The 21,341-nt window shown below is 36.8% G+C and overlaps 1 protein-coding gene across 16 annotated transcripts in view; it reads left to right on the top strand.

The window, feature by feature from the left end:
* SLC4A4 (solute carrier family 4 member 4) overlaps positions 1 to 21,341 on the top strand; it is a 424,139-nt gene that overhangs the window by 318,122 nt on the left and 84,676 nt on the right. For all 16 annotated transcript variants that reach the window (XM_072748813.1, XM_072748814.1, XM_072748806.1 and 13 more), the window contains 2 exons: positions 11,935 to 12,068; positions 18,419 to 18,690. In XM_072748813.1, the coding sequence (XP_072604914.1) occupies positions 11,935 to 12,068; positions 18,419 to 18,690 (406 nt within the window). The remainder of the gene's footprint in view (positions 1 to 11,934; positions 12,069 to 18,418; positions 18,691 to 21,341) is intronic.

The following is a 21,341-nucleotide window of genomic DNA, read 5'->3' as shown; positions in this document are numbered from 1 at the left end:
TTTTCTCTGTGCAGTCATGTTTTAGGTTCTACCAAAACACAAAAAAATTGAAACAGAGACTACGTATGACATCTTTGTCAACCCGAGTGAAAAGGGAGAAGTTACTTTGAACAACTGTATTTATTAGTCTGTTAAGAGCATTTTTTCCTTTCAGCCCTTATTGTTGCATAGCACATGAATCCAAAACGTAGAGGCTTGGAACAGGCGTTTTACACTTCCTGGGGTTTCGGAGCCTGATGGACTTGTCTAGGGTGGTTCTCTCTTTGGGCCTCTTACGTTTGTAGTGAGGTGGCAGCTGAAGTTGGAGTCCCTGCAGGCTTTTTAATTCATGTGTCTGGTCCCTGGATTGGGATGTCTGGAACATTTGGGGACTAAGGACTCTGAACATGACTTTTCCACGTGGCTAGTTTGACTTTCTCACAGCTGGGGACTGTGATGACCCCTGAGAGCGCATGCTCTATCAGAAGGGGGCACTTGCCACTCAACTTTGCTTGCTCCCATGTGAATATGTGCTCAGTATCACTTCATTTTCTGACTTTCAAAAAGAGACCAAAACCTCAAATTCTTATGGGAAAGCTAGTGATTTTTAAATATTGGAAACTAATTAACATTGAAAAAAGTAATATTGTGCTGGCTAGAATGCACGTATGTGTTATGTTCCCAGTGAGACACCTGCAGTGTGGGGAGTGAAACAAAGTGTGGTCCGGTGCAGAGATGAGGAGTATGGATAGGCTGTTCCTCCCTGTTCTCCTCATTCATAAAGACAGGAATGAATGCAGTCAACCTTAACAGTGATGTCAGTAGTAGTATTTTTATAAGTCTGATCTGTATCCAAATTGGCCAGTTATTCTTCATCCAGATGAGAGCCTAAGGAATACTACATCAGATCATTCAAGAAAACTAGTGGAAAAGAGAGCTGTGGGGAAGCACCCTAAGGCCAGCATGAAGAACATGAACAACAGGAAGCCATGCTAACAAAATAAAAAAAAGCTGTGATTTTGAGAGTGGCAAGAGAAACCTTTCCCTGCCTTTCAGAATACATGGGGACTTCCTGTGCAGATGATTTTTTAACACATAGTTTTCCATGAAGGTTCTTTTCATCGAGATGGAGAAATTGCGACACTTCCTATATGTTAGTTTCCTGCCTTTTTAAATTGAATTGAACCCCTTTCCAACCTCGTAAGCCTTCGCTTTAAAACACCACATCTGAGATGAGGAAGAAATCTGTTCAGATCTATTGTTGGCCCTCCTATGTGAATTAATTTCCACATGTGCACATTTTGGGGAAAGTAAAGGATTCTATTGTGTAACATATGTGGTTCTCATGAGTATTTCATCTGTGATGAATGTTATGGGAAAGGCCTTGCTGATGGAGTATAAGCAGTTTTCTGAGTTCTACAGACTTTCAGAGAAGCAAATGCTTTCAGCGTGTCTGGATGTTAGGTTGTCCACTCAAAGGATCTTTTGCTGGATGTCACTCCTAGGAGATGACTTAATTCAAAGTATCAAATTCAGACCTACGAGGATATTTGCCAGACATGTTCTGCTTACTTTATTAATAGCTTTTGTAACCTCTGTTGATTATTTCACTGAAACTGTGAACTCAACATTTTAAAAGTCTTTGGAAATATCGAAGAGCATATTTTTCTCTCACTTCTGGTCTTTTCCTTTGAAAAAATGTATTGGCAAAATACCGCAATTTGGTACTTGTAGAAGTCACAGTAGGTGGTGGAAACATAAAAGGGATAGAAAATTAATGATTGTTAATATATATTTGTTGAACTGAATAGTCTATTATCTGTTTCTTTGGGGCAAACTAATGCTATTAGTGGATGGGTGCATAGATCTAAGTGCTGGATTTATAGCTCTAGAATGATCTAGAAATTAGTGTGCACATGCACACCCATGCACACTCAATAGTTTTAGAGTGGTTTTACATATCCCAGTATTTTAATAGGAAGCACTGGTACAATGACTGAAGGTACTACCATCACTACTTGCGATGGTAGATGACTTAAATGAGTATTTCTATTGGTTGTCTATTTTAAGGACTAGAGAGTAAGGTAACTTAATATGTTGAAAAGCATCTCAGAGCATGTACTAGAACATACAGACGTTTTGATGCTCTAGCAGTAGAAATCTTAACTTGGCATTAGGATGAAATATTTTGTGGATTTGGTGTGAAGTCGCAGATCATTTCCCAGGTCCATGGCAGAAGTTGATTTATTCCTTTGCAAATATTTATTGCATGACTACTGTGTGGCAGACGCTATTTTAAGTGCCGGGGGTACAGATAAGTGACCAAGATAGATAAGAACCCCTATTCTGATGGTATTTACAGTCTAGGATGTTGATAAGGCATTCTTTTTTCTATGTCCCGAGGAGATGCCAATAGTGGTATGTAGTGGGCTTATTTAGAGGGTGGTCCTCTGCATTTATTTGACTTTCTAAACACTAGATCAAGACTAAGCAGGGCATTGGCATAGCTTGAAGTGATCTTCAATTATATCACATACCTTTATGATGTGGCAGCGGGTTATTCTCAAAAGCTGTGCTTTTGAACAAGTAGCTCAAATGAGTCAAATGAGAATAGTGTCCTTGCTTTTAAAGGCAGGCAGCTCAGAGATGGTTCACGTAGGGCCTTTATTGTCAGGCTACAAATAGACATGGGTGCTGGTACAAACATGTTGTGAAAATACAGATGAGTCACTGCACTGTTGTTGTCTAAGCAGACTCTTCTGCCAGCTTCTGTGCAGGAGGTCTTGCCTGCTCTAAGACAGAAATTTACATTTACGCATTTATTTCGGAGCTAAAAAATATGTATGTAATATTAATTATAATGAATATTAATCATAATAAAATAAGTGCGTGTTTAATATTCCTGCAAACACACTTGTGTATCTGTCCCTACATCATTAGAAGCAGATCTTGGGAGCCATATTGATCATTTTCCATGGACCTAAGTTCAGAATGAAAGAATTGAAGCTATGATGGCTCCAAATACTATCAATTTATAATGGCAACATAGATGACTGCACAAGTTTCTCAATTTGGCATACACGTTTGGGCCATCAATCCTTCTCTGAGAGGACTCCAAGGCTTTTGGCGGGGGTCTTCATGGATTCCTTAAGTGTAGACAATTAAAAATTTAGCTTGGGCCTCTGTGGTGACTGAATTGCTTTGCCAGGAGTTGACCTTAGATTTGTCCAAGTAGGATCCAGCCCCGGGTTGAGCCTATTTCCTGTTCCTGTTGTTCAACAACAAAAGACTAGAACATATGCTTTCTGAGACCCAGGAATTATGCAACACTTTTATTCTTTTTCTCAGTAGGTCCCACTGTAATAATGCTCTGGTCTCCTTGCCATGCTATGAAGTAAACAAAGGGTTTTCAGCCTCACCATCCTAGAATTATATCCTTTCCAAAACTAAACTCTGTGACCATGGATGCTAACTCACTGTACCGTATTTATATTCTTGGTTGCCAAGCAGGCTTACTGCTCTGTTCATTTAGATACTTCTGATTAAAATGTTAAACATTGATTTAACAAATATTTGTAGATAGCTTAGTCTATGGGCAAGATGCTTTGTGGCAAGTCTTTGTGTTTTTAAAAGTTGTTTTTAGCTTTATGACACAGAAAAATCTTTTCACTCAAATCAACATTGTTGATTGTGAATGACTGAACATAGTCTAGAATGAAGAAAGTCATTTTAATTTCTTTCCCTGGAGTAAATATAATCCTATTTTCACAAACCTTTTAGCAAAAGGATACAGTAAGACTTTTAGAATTCTGTGAATTTTGTGATATTTATGGAGCCTAACGGAGCACATTTTAAGGAAATTTGTCTCATAATAAGGAACATTTATAGCTGGCATCTCCAAATTTGAAGCTTTATTTTAACATACTGCTGTGCTGAGAATATTTAATCAATCTGCTGAGGTTGTAAATGTATCATTTCTTATTCACATATGATATTCCTCCGTAAGAGAGACGCTTTTTTATGAAGTTTATCATGTTTAATTTATGACAGCAAGATTAAAGAAAATTGATAATTGCCTCATTATAGTGAAGACGACCGTTTAGTAATTTCAGCTTACCTCAATGTTGCGCTTTGTCACCAAAATGCATTTCTTTCTTGAAATGGAAATGTAAGGTGACATCTTAATCTGCCTGAAAGTGTCTTCCAGAAAACTGTGACAGTCTTAAAAAGTTAAGTAGAGATAGTCTATTGGAATGATATAGTTGGATTGTTTTGGTAGGCAAAAAAAAAAAAAAAAAAGGGTATTTCATGTCAAAGTAAGGGGCTTGCATTGCTTTCTTGCCTCCAATGTGTATGCTGGCTATTCTTCTCCCAGGAAGGAACTTAACAAAATAATTTGCGTCACTTCATGTACAAGTTCTGAATTAAGCCTGTTTGATTAAGGTTAAGCCAAATATAACCAAATTTTTCACTTACCAGAACATATTTGTTTCTTTTTTCCCCACTGAAAGACATTTGTCAACTCTGTTTTCTTGGTGATTAAAAAAGGATAGTGATTTGGGCAGGCTGATGATCCCAAATGTTGTGACATTCTAAAACTATTTTGTGTTTGTTTTGCAATTATTTTGAGTTATCTTTATTTTAATAAGATATAATTATGCATTGTAGAAAATTCAAACAATGCAGGAAAAACTACATAAAGGGTAAACTTGCCCTTAAACTCATCACTCAGAAATAACCATTATTAACATTTTCATGGACATCTTTCACACATTTTGCAATGCATGTGTAAATAGATAGGTTGATGTATAAGATTTTGTATAAATGACATTATGCACTTGCTGTTTCATAACATGACTAGTGTTTAATGGAAGTTTTTCCACTTCGGTATGGATCTTGAACATTATTTTTAATGACTACATCTATTTATACACATGATAATGCATGTCCTATAATTTACCTAATAAATTCTCTATTAGTACATTTTCAGTTTTCCCAAATTTTCTCATTTATAAGCAAACTGTAGTGCTTAACCATGTTTTCATTCTTTGTAATTATCTCTTTAGAGTAAAATTCCTAGCAGAATGTTTGTAGGATATGCTTATTTTATTTTTTATATTTGTTTTAAATTGCACTCACAAAGGTGATACCAATTTATATTTCTGCCAATAATGGACAAGACTGTCCACTTGTATGCACTCTTGCAAAAACAGGATTTTGTCCCATATTCTCATTTTTGTCATTTGGTGGGTTGAGGATGATAGCTTATTCTTACTCATTTCAAATGTCTTTGATTTTTAGGAAGGGTGAGTATTCTTCCACATTTTTATTGACTATATGTCTTTGTATTTGTGTCCTTGGCATATTTTCCCTTTAGGTATTTGTTCTTTTTTCTGATTGGCTCATAAGAACTCTTTGAGTAATAAGGATATTTTCCCCTTTCTTGTCAGAAATATCATGAATCTCTTTGTCCTAGATCTATCTTGTGTCTTTCCACCTTATTCATGATTTCTTTTACCATACAGGTTTTAATTTTTGTGTATTCAGAATCTTCAATCTTTTATAGTCTTTTTATTTTCATTATATATTTAGAGAGATTTCCCCACTCCAAGATCAGAAAAATATTTACCCACCTATCTTAGTACTTCTATGTTTTCATTTAATTTTTTTATCCATCTGGAATTGATTTTTGTGTAAGGTCATACTGGCATTTGATGTTTGGGCACTTCAAATGATCTAGGTACGTATTAATAGCTCTTCAAACAAAAAAAATATCGTAAAGCCTCCCATTTTGCCTATCCATCCTATCAGACATGGAATTGTGGCTCTTTGCTGAAGGCTTTAGCTCATACTTTTCTTCAAGCAAGGAGCTACTTCATCTTTCAGTCTTCTCTCTTTCTTCAGTTCTTGCTGGGCAGCGTAAACAGAAATCCTGTTCATGATGACAAAGCACTTTTAGGCAGAGTAGATGGCAATAAGGATTTGGGAGCTGTAATCTGTCAGGACAGAAATCACTGATTTATTGGCTGTAGCTATACAGGTGAAATAAAAAAATGAGGGTTGGATATCCAATCTTCTTCCCCAGTGTAGATGAATGTCTATGTAAGTGGACCTTAACAAATGCTAGCAAGTAGTTCTTATTTTGAAAGAGGAAAGGAGTTTTTCTAATGGGTGCATCTCAAATTTGAGCCATATGAGAATCACCTGGCAAACTTTTAAGAAACTACTGACTCCAGGTCTAATCTTCAGAGATCTTGAGTTAATTGTTCAAGATAAAGGTAAAGAATCATTATTTTTTCTTTAAAAAAAAAAAAAGCAGAAATAAAAGCTTCCTAGTAATTGTCATATGGCCCAAATTTGATTTAGAGAGTTGTATCATTTCTTCACTTATTTTTAATCATGTGGCTTGGCTTTATGCTGGGGACCTGACATCAAAACATCGGATAATTCAGGTCTGACTACCTATTTCTATTGACCATGTTTAAATGGCATTAGGCTGCATCATTTTTCTTGGCTAAATTTCAGATGCAAAAGACTCAGCTTGAGAAATTTAATTTTATTATTCATCATTCTACACAGTCCATATAAATTACCACGAGCATGGGCTGAAATTTCTTTTTATGGTTAGAAACAGTTTAGTTTCTTTTAAAAAGCTTGAAATTTTACAATTAAGTCTGTGAATACTTTACCATTTACTGCCAGCAAAATATTTTATTTTCCAAGTTTTACTTGGTTGAAAATTGTCAAAGATAGAAAATTTTTGTTTTCTTGGGCAGTTGTGCCACTTTTCTCCTGTTTTTGCCATCCAAACTCCCTAGATGGTTGTGATTATTATTCTAAATAATGGATTTCTTAATAAAAAGGACATAAAACAAGAAGCGTCATTCTTTAGTGTCATATGAAGATGCTAAATTGCAGTAAAGTCAAAGTTGACAGCATAAATTTTTAATTTTTAATGTTTCATCATCTTTTCAATGTGCTTGTTTTACATTAGTGATGACAGGGATGATGGCCTGGCAGCCCTTGTCACAGGTAGCTCAAAGACCTAAAATGCTGGTGTTACCAATTATGGTTGATTTTTTAAAAAAAGAAGATTTTATTTATTTATTCATGAGAGACAGAGAGAGAGAGAGAGAGAGAGAGAGAGAGAGAGAGAGAGAGAGAGGCAGAGTCACAGGCAGAGGGAAAGGCAGGCTCCATGCAGGGAGCCTGATGCAGGACTTGATCCTGGGACTCCAGGATCATGCCTTGAGCCAAAGGGAGGCGCTAAACCACTGAGCCACCCAGGGATCCCCTGTTTTGTTTTATTAAAAGAATTTTGTTCCTATAGTTTGACTTCTTTTATGCTTTATTTTTCTATTATGGGACTTGTGCTGATTTTCTTGGCTGTTTTGTAAAACAGGGTTTAACTTCATATCCTGGTGGAAGCAGAGTGATGTTCATAAATTGTTTTGGATATGGGTTTTGACTTTACGGCAGTAAAATAAAACAAACTCTTCTGTTTTGTTTTAGTTGATTCCATGTGTTTAGTAACACAAGGAATGAAAAGAAGCAATTTTCAATGGCTCTAGTGTTGTCCCCCAGGCTTCTGTTGATTTGGTATTTGCTCTGGGGAATATTGAAGATCTAAAGAGTGTTTTTTCCCACATTTCCTCTGAGGACTAATCTTTTTTTCTTTTCACATCACTCCTTTCAATGTTGTCTCTCCATCTTTTCCTTCTTTTGATGAAAAGAAATAATAGAGGCAGACTGGAAAAAAGGGGATGAGAAGCAGCGAGGGAAAGCAAACCTACTTTTTATTGTATCTCTATTTTTAGCTTTTTATATATTATCATCTTTCTTAGTCCAAATAATTTTCCTGTGAAATAGCAATTTATTCGACAGAAGAGACAATTAGAGTGTGGAGAAGTTGGTGACTGGCGGACCTGAGATTTAACTCAGATATCCCTGACTCCAAGACATGCTGTTTGTGCTGAGCCACCTGGGAGAGTTGTTGGAAATCATCTGAGTTCAACTTCCTATCTTACACATAAACAAATACATTATGTATACGTTACTATTCATAAAACACGTGTTCTATATCGGAGACTACGCCAAACATTTTACACGTATTATCTGATATGTGTACCGTTTAAGACATAGATGAACTTGCTTAAAGTCATTGACTGAGTGAAAGGTATAGTCTAGAGTCACTTTGAGATTTGGTTAAACTACATCAACTCCACTTCTCTCCATGAAGAAACTAAACTTGGCAAGCTTTAAGTGACCTTCCCAAGATCACCAGCACTTTGGTGACAGAACAAAGTCTACACTCTAGATTTCTAACTGCTGGTTCTTTGCTCATTCTTGTCTTCAGGGGTTGATGATACTTGATCAGGAATGGAAGGACATGAAAGCCTAACCAAACAGCACTGGAGCACTTTGTCCCACCAGATTCTGTCACACATATTCTCATGAACTAAATGAGAAATAAGAGAGGCAGGAGAAATCAGGGTTAGCAGTGTCTTTATGAGTTACAGCTATTAAAAATACACACACACACACATATTATTTTCCTTTTTTTATATTCGTGAATCCTGAATATAATAAATCAGAAAAGGGGTTTCTTATAAATTTGCCTTATAAATTGCTTCAAATTCTAGTTAGTTCAACTGAAGTTATTCATTGCGTGAGATTATTTTTAAAGTTTCTTATTATCAAGAGTAACATATCAAAATGTGGTGAAAATAGCTCTTTTTCTCAGAAATGCTGCAAGTATCTCTACGTTTAAGCAAGTTTCCAGTGCAGTGTATGTAATAAATCACCTGTCTCTGTTTCAAAATTGCCAGCAACAGAATGGAAACCGCAGCACTAACCAAAAGATCAAGTACTGAAATAAAAATAATCTCTCTTTTAAGAGTCACATGGTTTCCATAAATCACAGCCATTTTCTGGAAGAAATTCGTTGTTATCTTTACTGAGTGAGCAATAACGGCTGTTGACCTTTGATTAAATGGAAGTGAGGGTATGATTTGGGTATTTCTTCTTCAGTTCCTCTGGTGTTTCCTGCATGCCTACAGAGCACATGCAGGGCTAGTGCAAAGCTTGTTGAGAGAAAGAAAAATAGGAGGGCCCCCAGAGACCTTGTGCTTGCCCTCAGAGAGATTAATAGCAATGTCAAATCAAGTAGAGGATTCTTTTTTTTTTTTTAATTTTTTTTTCAAATAGAGGATTCTTAATCTCGTATTTCTGACTTCCTTCATGTTCTCTCTTTCGCTCAGGCTGTGTTGTATTTTGATCACGCAGTAGTAATAAGAAATAGGCACTTTTCCATGCTTGATAGAGGATGATACAGTAACTTTGCCTGTCAGATATATCCAGAGTATGGCTTGTCCTGCCACATGGAGCACTCCACTCCTACCCTTTCATGTTACACACACGAAAGTAAGTTATAGAGAGAAAGATCTAAATGAAAAGACATTAAAAAAAAACCCAAGGTCAATGCACAGAAGGTGAAAAACTGCATGTCCAAGAATATTCCAGCTGAAAGCATACCTTTTATCCTTGCTATGGGTGAGGCAGTAGTTGGATCGGTACCATACTCCATACACTTGTTCCACATTGAATGTGGATTTGTCCATATCATTTAACTCTCCTGAATCTCAAATACCTTCACATGTAAGAGATCGAAACTATTTGTTGAGCACAGGGGAGTCTCTTCTCTGCATAAATGCAACCTGGTTCTGCTAGCCTTGCTGGTTATTCTTCATTCTGTCCCTCTAAAGAAGAATGAGGTGGATACACTGATTATGTCTGGAATGACTATAAAATAATGAAGTGACATTCTTCAGTCATGTAGTAGGACTCACATCTATGGAAACCGCGTCCCTTCCTGCCAGCCTTTCAACCTAGACTTCTTACATCGGAATAGTTCTGGATTGTTTCAGAATATGGATACTCACTATGTGAGAAGCCAGTCTTATTTGTCAACCCTTGTGATTTTTTGCCCTTTCTCCACTCAACCCCATTATTACATAGTGCTGTTCTAAAGAATTTTTAACTGTTTTCTGAATTGAACTCTACCGTTCAAAGAGGAGGATGTGCTATTGCCAGTGTCATTGTAAGGAGCCATTGCTGGCTCTGAAGCAGTGTGAAAAACATTTTGAGTAATCATCATAATAAGGGTCTCTTAGGATGGCTTTTTAAATGACTATAGCACTTAGTGTATTTAAGTTCTGAAAGTTGATTTTTCTCATTTTGATATGTAAACTTTTATTACTTAAAAAAGCATTTTTAAAATTTGAGTATAGTTGACATAGAATGTTACATTTGTTTTTCGTGTAGAAGGAACATAGTGATTCAACTGCTCTACATGTTATATTGTGCTCACCATAAGTGTAGCTACCATCCCTCAAAATGTGATGCTATTACAATATCACTGAATGTATTTCCTATGTTACGCCTTTTATTCCTGTGACTTATTCATTCTATAACTGTAACTTGATTTAAAAACAATTCCTTCATGATCATTTCATTATATTATGTGATAAGTGAATGAAAGTTGCCGGAGAACTGTTGGGGCAGTGGAAAGAGGTGGATGTCGGGTGACAGGTAGATAGGTTAAATGTTTGGTGGGGGCTGGGGATGACTGAGCTGTGTTTCAGGTTACCCAGAAATCCATTCTGCTCCAAACAGAGGGTGGTTTAGATTAAGAGATGGCTTGTTTTATGTAAACATAAATCATACTTTGATGCACATACTTTAACTTATTGCACATACTTTAACTTATTATTCAGTTGAAGAGGGAGATCTTTTTGGTACCATTTTATTTTAATATACACATATAGAGATCACATAGTTTTGCTCTCATGTAAATTAATCTACCATTAAATATATATATATATATATTTGTGTCTTTTAAAGCTATAGAATATTTACTAACTTGAAAAAATTTTATATTACAAGATTTATGGTCTAGATGTATACACTTATGTATAAATAAAAGGACTCTGTCATCTTTTTATATTTAAAAAATCATCCCTTGATAGAATACTATTTCAAGCTTAGAAAGGGATCCTCTTACTTTGTGCTTTTCTAACTAAAGTTCAAACTGATGAAAAATAGAGGAAATGGGCTAGTTTGCTATCGTCTGAGATGTTGGTCCCAAATGACATCATTAAGAAAGTTAGGATAATCTTATAAATCAGTGATGCTTGATGGTTCATGTTTCCTTGTTCTTGTTAGGCTAAAGGAAAATAATGGGTTGAGTTTCCAGAGATACAACTATGGGGAGGTGTGGCCACAAAGATTTATTTACTCATGTTCCTACATATGTATTTCCTCTAAAATAAATTAAAGCTCTTCTATAAGTTTACATTGGACAAAGAGTATGTAATTAGAATTTTTTTTTTGGAGTTGGTGTCTTAGAGATTGCAGGATAAAGGGCAACTAACTTTTTTGTCCCGCTTTGCTCCCCTCTCAAATCTTTCCTTTAGAAAAATAGCTTTTGTGTATAAAATGCAACTACTTATACATACCTATTATGTGCAAGTGAAGTCAGGCTGAAACAAACACCATGAAGGTAACCATGAAGAGAAAAACATCACCAAAAGTACGGAATCACTTCTACCCACTTGGTGGTATTACACAGTATGATTTAACATGCAGAAGCTTCGATTAATATTTTTAGGATGGATCAGAGTCACCTTTTGCCTTCTGTAGTCAACCACCAGTCATTATAGTTACAGGAGTTCTTTGGAGCAGGTCAGCCCTTGGAGTAGGGAGGGATGACTAAATCTTACAGTGAAATAAATGGTAATATTTATACTGGTAAGAATCTTAATTCCTCATGTCTATTTGCTATGTTTGCTATGGCCCTCATAATAGCATATTCATGTGCTTAATTTCCCTAGTGACATCACACATGGGAAGAAAAAAGACGTGTTTCTCTTAACAGCTTTATTTTCTTTCTATTAGGGTGTGTTGGAGAGCTTCCTGGGCACAGCTGTCTCTGGAGCCATCTTTTGCCTGTTTGCCGGTCAACCCCTCACTATTTTGAGCAGCACAGGACCTGTTCTAGTTTTTGAGAGGCTTCTATTTAATTTCAGCAAGTATGTATATACATATCTAATTATAAATTAGGATGGTTTGATCGTAGAACATTCATAGTCTAGACTGAGTGTAGAATAATAATTAGATCAGTCAGCATATGGGAATTTTAAGATGTAGGTTGAAAGGCCCTTTGGGATTACGTATTCCAACACTCATTTTACGTTTGATTCAGCTGAGGCCCATATGGCATACTACGTGCTTCTCTCATCATCATTCTCTGCCCCTGTAGTCTTGCTTTGTGCCTCAGGGGCTGCCCCATGTGGATTGCAACACCTAAACTCCTTTGCCTGCTGGCTTCTTGGGTTTAGTAGTGCATCAGTAGGACAGGAAGGGAGAGAGGTAGGGGTGTGTGTCTACCTTTCGGCACCTCACTGGCCCTGCTTTAACACAGCAGTCTGACAATAGCTTGTTCCCTGACTGTAGCCCCTGTAAGGTGGCTCCTCTGTTCTGGTTCTAGCCTCTCCAGGCTCTGATGACTCTATTTCTTCCTTGGTCTTTTCAAGCCAGGAGGTAAAAATGGCTTCCTGATTTTGCTAGTTCCTGAGTACCTTGCCATTCTCTGTTACTGACACCTTTGTAAATAGCCCATTTATTAAGTTTTCTTCACAATTTCCATTTGAGAATGCCTTCTATTTCCTGCCATGATCCTGATGATGCATTAGAAAAATGAAATGTCTCGTTCAAGGTCACATGGCTCATTAATGAGAGACTAGTGTCTCCAGTGATCCACTGCTCCTAATCCTGTTTTCAGTGTTGTTGTTGTTGTTGTTTTTTAAGATTTTATTTATTTATTCATGAGAGACACGGGGAGAGAGAGAGAGGCAGAGACACAGGCAGAGGGAGAAGCAGGCTCCATGCAGGAAGCCTGACATGGGACTCGATCCCAGGTCTCCAAGATCAGGCCCTGGATGGAAGGTGATGCTAAACTGCTGAGCCACCTGGGCTGCCCTGATTTCAGTGTTCTTAACTAAAGATACATCTTAAGAGTCAACTGAGTAATAACATTTGTTGAGTGCTGATCACGTACCAAGATACCAAGTATTATCCTACGTATATTGCATGGATTCCCTCATTTGAGTCTTGTAGCAATACTGTGAGGTGTAGGGACCATACCCTGTTTTATAGATGAGAAAACAGGCAGAGAGAGGGTGAGTGCATTGCTGAAGCATCCATCATCTGTTGTTTGTAGGCCTGGAATTTGAATTCCTGCTGACTCGGGAGCCTATGCCTCTTATGGAATCACTAGACACTCCCAATGGACATAACGACAATGATATCATATTTTCTTTTAGAAGTTGATGGATCATTTTAAGAAGGAGAAAAATCAAGTTAAGCGAATTATCCAACTGGCCACATTAGCACACAAATAGATTCAAAATCAAATGGAGAAAAAAAAAAAAAAAGACAAAATCAAATGGAGTATTCTGGCCTCTTTCTAATGAACTTGATACCTCTCAGAATTGCCTATCCCAGCAGTTCTCAATCCTTAGGCAGATTGCAGAATTTCACATGACTTGCTGACATTCCTTGTTGGAATTTCCATATTCTTATATTGTTATACATTTTTAAGAGTTTATTATTGGAAATTTTATTACCTACATGATACCTCATGGACTTAGGTACTGGCATAGTAGCCTTTGAAATTGTGTGTGCCATCAAAAAGAATTATGAGGTAGAAGAAGGAATGAGGATTTAAAACTAGTGTTTTGATATCAGGAAGGGAGACAGAACATAAAGACTCCTAACTCTGGGAAACGAACTAGGGGTGGTGGAAGGGGAGGAGGGCGGGGGGTGGAGAGGAATGGGTGACGGGCACTGAGGGGGACACTTGACGGGATGAGCACTGGGTGTTATTCTGTATGTTGGTAAATTGAACACCAATAAAAATTAATTTATTAAAAAAAAAGAAAACTGGGTTGAGAACGTCAGCAAGGGTCTTATGAAAATTTAAAGTTTGAATTTTAAATAATATGAATCTTCTGTAGCTCATCACTACAAACTCTTCCATCATAATTCTCAGAAGGACATTGGAAAGAATTCTGTTTGTGTCAGTTTATAAAAAGTTAAACCGTTTTTATATGTTTAAGAAAACATTGTGTGAGACAAGAAAGCTCTTGTGGAAGATGAAACAAGCATGTACTATAAACAGGAACAAACATGTGCAACCTTTGCAGAAAGATTTATTGGATGCAATGTGATCAGAGTTTTAATATACAGAAAATGTTTGCATCCCAGTTTACTTTAGATAATTGTAGGATAGAGGTTATTTCCTTTCACTAAGCAAGTTCCTTTCTCACTTTCCCTTCTGTTTCATCATAATTGGTAATGTAAACATAGTTCCAAGTGATTTATTTGAAAACAGTTGTAAAGCAACAAGAAACACTTGAGAAACTGTGCTTTAAATTCATCACCAAGTAGCATGTGGTGCTTATGCGGCAAACCTTAGTATTTTATTCACAATGCTGTATCATTTGCTTAAATATTAGAATAACAGTGCTAATATTTTGTCTAGAGACATATTATTTGTGTAGATCACTATTTCTCAGAGTGTATTTCCTCAACTTCTAGTCCCATTTTAGTTATTCAATGGACAAAAAGCTGCTGTGATCCCAATAAATCTGGAAAGTGCTGTATATTTTATCTCCCTCCCAGTAATTCACTTTACACTTTCGCTTACTAAGGAATCTGAGAAATCCTTCGGTAAAGAAACTGGTCTAGTCTGTCTTGCCCAGATTTTTCCCCAACATATTTTACCATTTTTTTTAGAAGTAGATAAATCCTTGTTTTGTAGCTTCAGTGGACTCAAACATAAACTCCACAAAATCCACAGATGTCCTTCTAACATGGGATACAGTTTTAATGTTTGCCCTATAAACTGGAGAATCATAAAGGAATATGAAAGACATATTGTCACCTTTTAAAATTCATGACAGAACAAAGGAAAGAGCTTACAAGTTTCCAAATGACAGTTGTAGTTTTATTTTCCTAATTCTGCAGCCTCCTTTGCACTGTTTTCACACATTCTAAGCCAGTAACAGAGAGTTAGATGCCTTTTCTTTTTCTTGAGTGAGGAATCTGAAAGAAGTTTGCCACCATGGTAGCCTCATAATTAAAGTTGGAGTCTAACCTGCAGAATTGTCATTTGGTCATTCAATAATTTTTTCCTTCTATTCTTTGAACAATTTACTTAAGGGTTTTCAAATGATTATTTTCTTCTATTACTGGATTTATTCATGTAGTTTTAGGGAGTTTATATTTGGCATTGGCTAAACATTAATTTCTGTAGCATGTTTCAGATGAGTTCTTCAGTTTGTACCTTGGTTCTATGCTGCTTAGAAACAAACTATAATTCAAAATATCTAGGAACACAGTGAAAGCATAAGTATGTAAACCCATTTTTTCATTTGAATTCACAATAGTTTCTTTTGTCTTTCCTATCATTTCCTGTTACTTTGTATAACTTAATTGCTATTTAAACTTGGCACTAAAGGGACTGATAATCTTATTGGATGTAATATTGCCATTTTATTGTAGTCATTACTGTTGATCAACTTGTTTTAAAAAGTTTCTCATCTCTTATTCCTCTTTCTTATTGCTGCTGTAAACATCACTTTTACAATGAAGTGCCATGGGTTTTAGTGATTTTATTTGGGTTTATCTTATAGAGCTACTTTGAGAGTATTTAAGTATTTTAGAGGAGCTATTTTGGTATATTGTTTAGATCCTAAGATTTAAGTTTATACATGCAGTTTTTTTCCTTTGTACTCAAACTGAATGTTCCTAACCCTTAGCTAGTTATTGGATTTGTTTCTCATCCTGTCCTGTAAACATCAATACTCTCAGCAACCATTAGCATTCCCAGAACAAATCAAGATTGTCCTAACTTCATCCTGTTAAGGAAGCTAAAACTAGATAATTGTTAAAAATTTTTATTTTAAGAAAAAAGTTTGCTGGCTCAGAAGTACTGTTTCTTAGCTCTATTGAAACTTGACTCATTCTGTGATAATGTAAATTATCTCAAATTCCTAGAATTTAGCTTTCTCTATAGTCCATTTATCTCACAAAGACATGCACAGGATTAAGCAGTGGGGTTCCAGATGCAAAGGAAACTATAGGAGAATGCAAAAGTTGTCTTCAGAAAGATTCCAGGAAATCCATAGGTGATAACTTTCTACCCTAGTGTCAATAATATCCTGCTTTGGTAAAATTTATGTGATTTGGTGAAAAGAGGGAAACAAAGGACAGTGATTTTTTTTAAGGTCCACCCTAAATACAAATCAGGTAGGGGAATGATGGTGTAAATTTTTTAAAGGACCAGTCCAGGAATGTAGAGATTTGGTTTCTGGTTCAGTAGAGTTGATGTTCCAGTTCAAGTTCAAAGGGTGTCTCCTGTAGAACCAAAAAGAGGCGTGTTCTGGATAAAGTCCAAATGCAACCTACTGGAGAAAATTTCTTGCTGGGGTTGGCAAGTATTTTACTTTATTTGGTTGAAGAACTTGATGGGATGAGTTTCACCCACATTATGGAAAGCCATTGCTTTATTCAGAGTCTACCAACTTAAATGTTAATTTCACCAAAACCACCCTTACAGAGACACCAAGAGTCATGTTTCACCGAATATCTGGGTACCACGTGGTCGAGCCAAGTTGGCACATAAAACTAACCATCACAGTATATAAGGAACTTGTAATTATAATATTATGTAAAATTTTCACTCAGAATCTCCTGGCTCCCTGTGATGGCTCATAGGTCATGTCAGTAACTGTTTCAAATCCTAAGCCACATAGGCATACCTTAATATACCTTAATTCATCTAGCAAGTTTTCACTGGAAACCTGTATGTCAAGCCATTGTGTTAGCTTAGAGAATTTAAAGTTTATTCTAAGATTAGTGTGAAGCCATCAAAAAGTTTTAAATGGAGGTGGGGGATCTTATTTACATTCTAAAAGATTAGTTTGGCTGGGATGTGGAAAATGACTTTGGTCAGGGCAAACATGGATGTCCATTAAGGACTTATAATTAAGCAAATACTTCTTGGTGGCCCAAACTTGGTGGTGGTGAAGATGTTGATGTCATTCCTTTAGCAAAGTATTAAAATATATCACTATCAGAAATCCATTGTTTAAAAGCAAGACTGTAGAGCTTCAAGCATGCAGGATCCTTGATTTAGACTTTTTTCTTGTAGGAGAAATATGACTACTACTATTTGCTTTTTCATCACAAATGATGAGAAAAAGATACTATAAGTAATCTTCACATAGTTTTAAAAGAATCAGTATGGAATGGTAAAATGTCAACACTTGACCCATCTTTTCCCAAATGTGAACTAATTTACTTATAAGAAATGGGAGAGCCTTCAAAAAACAATGGCATACTCTGATGGAGGCAGCTTATTCTAAGACTGCTGTGGGATAGGAACAGACAAAAAACAAGGTGGTGGCAAGATGCTTCACACACAACTTTAGCAGGAAGATATGTCTGTGCACATGCTTCTTGAGAAGTGGTTGCATCTGGCTATTGCATGGCAAGACAGCCTTTCTCGATCTGACTACAGTATACTAATCCTATTTATCCTTAATTGCTTTGAGTTTTTGCTGCAACTCCATTTGTCCCCCCAGCCAGAATTAGTTGTTCTTCTGGGATACTCTGTGGGAATCTTTAGACATCATGTAGTATTTTATGGTGTGATTATGTTTATCAGTTTGTCTCTCTCAGTAGACTGCAATGAGGTGGGGTCAGAGACTATATTTATCTTAGTGTTTTCATTAACCAGTAAAGCTCACAAACATTTATTGGGTGCATACTGGGTATCAACATGACACTTTCTTTTTTTAAAAAAGATTTTATTTTAATTTATGAGAGAGAGAGAGAGAGAGAGAGAGAGAGAGGCAGGCACAGAGACATAGGCAGAGGGAGAAGCAGGCTTCCTGCAGAGAGCCCGACATGGGACTCCATCCTGGGTCTCCAGGATCACGCCCCGGGCTGAAGGTGGTGCTAAACTGCTGAGCCACCAAGACTGCCCTTCCAAAGTGTTTATTTTATAAACTCCATTGAGGCAGATTTTCTGAATGAGAAAATTGAGTTATTTACATACAAATGGTATGACTACTTTTGATATGCCATTCTTAAACTTCTAGGATTATTTCTTTATGGTAGCATAATAATGTCACTAGATCACACCTTCAAACTTAATATTTTCTGGATGAAACTAAGACTAAGCTTTATATCTAGAGGCTAAAAGTGAGTGCTTATTTTGAGCAATCATTCTGAGGTCATTGGGCAGTTTTCTATTATTCCTTGAGTTCCATGGAGGAGGAGGAGTCTAAATACCTTTCTTTCTTCTTTCCAGGGACCATAATTTTGACTATCTGGAGTTTCGCCTGTGGATTGGCTTGTGGTCAGCCTTCCTGTGTCTCATTTTGGTAGCCACAGATGCCAGCTTCCTGGTTCAGTACTTCACTCGCTTTACTGAAGAGGGCTTCTCTTCTCTGATTAGCTTCATCTTTATCTATGATGCTTTCAAGAAGATGATCAAGCTAGCTGACTACTACCCCATCAACTCTGACTTCAAAGTGGGCTACAATACTCAGTTTTCCTGTGCTTGTATGCCTCCCGACCCAGGTGAGGACATCATGCTTAGTATTTGTGCTTACCCTGTGTTTGGAGAAAGGAATAGGCTCCATGCATGCAAATTTTTATCATGATCCTCAGGAGAAGGTTTTTATTTTCTCTGGGAAACCATCCTGCTGAATTTGAAATCTCATCACCCAAGGTATCTTAGCCATGTGATGCAATCAGGAAGTGAAACCAGAAGCTCTGAAATGTGAACATAATTAGCTCATACTTAGAAATTAAGTCAAACTGTAGTATTTGCAAAGAAATTTAGTGTACATTATTCTTGAAATTATCTGATAGTTGAGGGAACCAGGTACAAATATTAACAGATACAAGGACCAGACCAACTCAGTAGTCCTCTGAACTTCTGTGCCATATTTTGCTGTTTCCTTATTACTATAGGAATCTCTTCCAAAAGTCGAAATAGATAGTTGTAAGCTTTTAGAAGAAACAAGGTACTCATTCACTGTATATAATTTGAAGCGTGAAAAAAAAAAAAAGATTCAGAGTGGAGTCACCTAGTGGTAAAGTAGAGCCTTATAGTTCATCTGTGCTAGAAAAGGTAAATAAGAAAAGAAAAGGAAAAATGAAAGAAAGAAAAGAAAGAGTGTTATGCTCTCAGGGAAGATTTACATTCTGGAGTTCAGAAAGGCATAAAAGTAAAAAGTAAGTTCTGAGTAAGGAATATGATTCTACACATCTTAGCACTTTAATATCCATCTTGTCAAACCTGGGTCAGCATCAGGACTTGTCCCCCATAAAGTGCTCAATTTGGTCTTTGGGTTTTTTTTTTTTTTTGAGTAATGCATCATCATTTTATAATATGAAAGGCATTTGGGGAGAAAAGATTCACAATGGGGAAAGTTGTTTTATATTTGCTCTGGGAGGATGAGAGGTAGACATTTGTGTCAGACTAATTATAACTAATGGTGATGATGTTAGTTATCCCAGGTCATGCAATTAGCTACAGGTCATTGTCCCTTAGAATAAATAAAAATTCACGTACACTCCATGCTCTGACAAAGATCTTGTAGCAGCAGGAGTACAACAGTGTACTGAGGGCTGTATAAACCTGAGCATAGATGTAGTGGGGCACGTGTATGCAATGTGTACTTCTACTTAGAGATTCTGAGGAAAAACCTCTTTTATTTTCAGACTTTATTTATTTGTTCATGAGAGAGAGACCCAGAGAAAGGGAGAGACATAGACTCAGAATCTCTAAGTAGAAGTACACATTGCATACATGTGCCCCACTACATCTATGCTCAGGTTTATACAGCCCTCAGTACACTGCTGTGGGACTCGATCCCAGGACCCCATGATCATGCCCTGAGCCAAAGGCAGATGCTCAACCACTGAGCCACTCAGTCATCCCTGAGGAAAAAAACTCTTAATTACAGTAAAACAAACATGGATGGATTATAGACTAGGAGGCAAACAAAATGATTATGAATTTAGAAATGAAACAAGAGGCTACAGAGAATTTTAATGCTTCTGACAGGCTGTGTCAGATTGCTCTCACATATTTTGGTGTCGTATCTGAATTCTTCTCTGCCACTTTGGTGGAGAAATTTTAGAAGACCTGCATACATCTTGAGTAGTAAGAGACAAGAGAAAATTGGGTCAGTCAGTAACACTGAGGAAGAGATAGGGCATCGTTGGGTTTTGTGCTCATGGATTCTTTTGTCTTCTTTAAGAATAGTAAACACACATTAAAACAAAACACATGCTTAGGGACGCCTGGGTGGCTCCGTGGTTGAGCATCTGCCTTCGGCCCAGGGCGTGATCCTGGAGTCTCAGGATCGAGTCCCACATCGGGCTCCTGCGAGGAGTCTGCTTCTCCCTTTGCCTGTGTCTCTGCCTCTCTCTGTGTGTGTGTCTCTCATGAATAAATAAATAAATCTTAAAAAAAAAAAACACATGCTTAAAAAGTGGAGATCGGTATAATGCGGAAGTTTAAAGATTCAGGCAACATGAAAGACATATGGGTGCAAAAACTTATTGTTAAAATATATACCGATTACAAATATTTCATAACTTAAAAACTGCTTGAAGGGCGCCTGGGTGGCTCATTTGGGTAAGCATCTGCCTTTGGCTCAGGTTGTGATCCCAAGGGTCCTGGGATCGAGTTCTGAATTGGAGAGCTGAGAGCCTGCTTCTCCCTCTGCTTCACTTTCTATCTCATGAATAAATAAATAAAACCTTAAAAAAAACTGCATAGAAGAGAGTAAGCACTCGATACATTATAGATACTATCATTAGGGTCAATTAAATATGCTTGAAACACAGATGTTACCATTACATAACCATGTAGAACTTCTCCTAAAAGAAAAAGGAGGTTATCCTCCATTGTGGACCTTCAGGAGAAGTCCATACTATGCATGTTCAAAATATTGGCTCACAGATGTATTTAACTGTAGGATTTTTGAACTTTCCCCTTCACTTATTTCTGTCTTTATTGATATGTAAGTATTTGTTTATAAAAAAAAGTCTGTAATCTGACTTCATAGGCAATTTTGAGTAGTCATTCAACAAAGTTTTCTAAAGGAAAAAAAAAACTTTCTCAGTTGTTTTAAGGTTTGAGGTATTCATAAAGCCCAATGAGGGCTTTGCCAGCACACCTGGAGCAAAGAAGATCTACCTACCCGAGGCTAATG

Source organism: Vulpes vulpes, chromosome 2 (assembly GCF_048418805.1).
Source record: "Vulpes vulpes isolate BD-2025 chromosome 2, VulVul3, whole genome shotgun sequence".
In the NCBI taxonomy this organism is placed as follows: domain Eukaryota; kingdom Metazoa; phylum Chordata; class Mammalia; order Carnivora; family Canidae; genus Vulpes; species Vulpes vulpes.
This window is presented reverse-complemented; position numbering and strand designations above follow the sequence as displayed.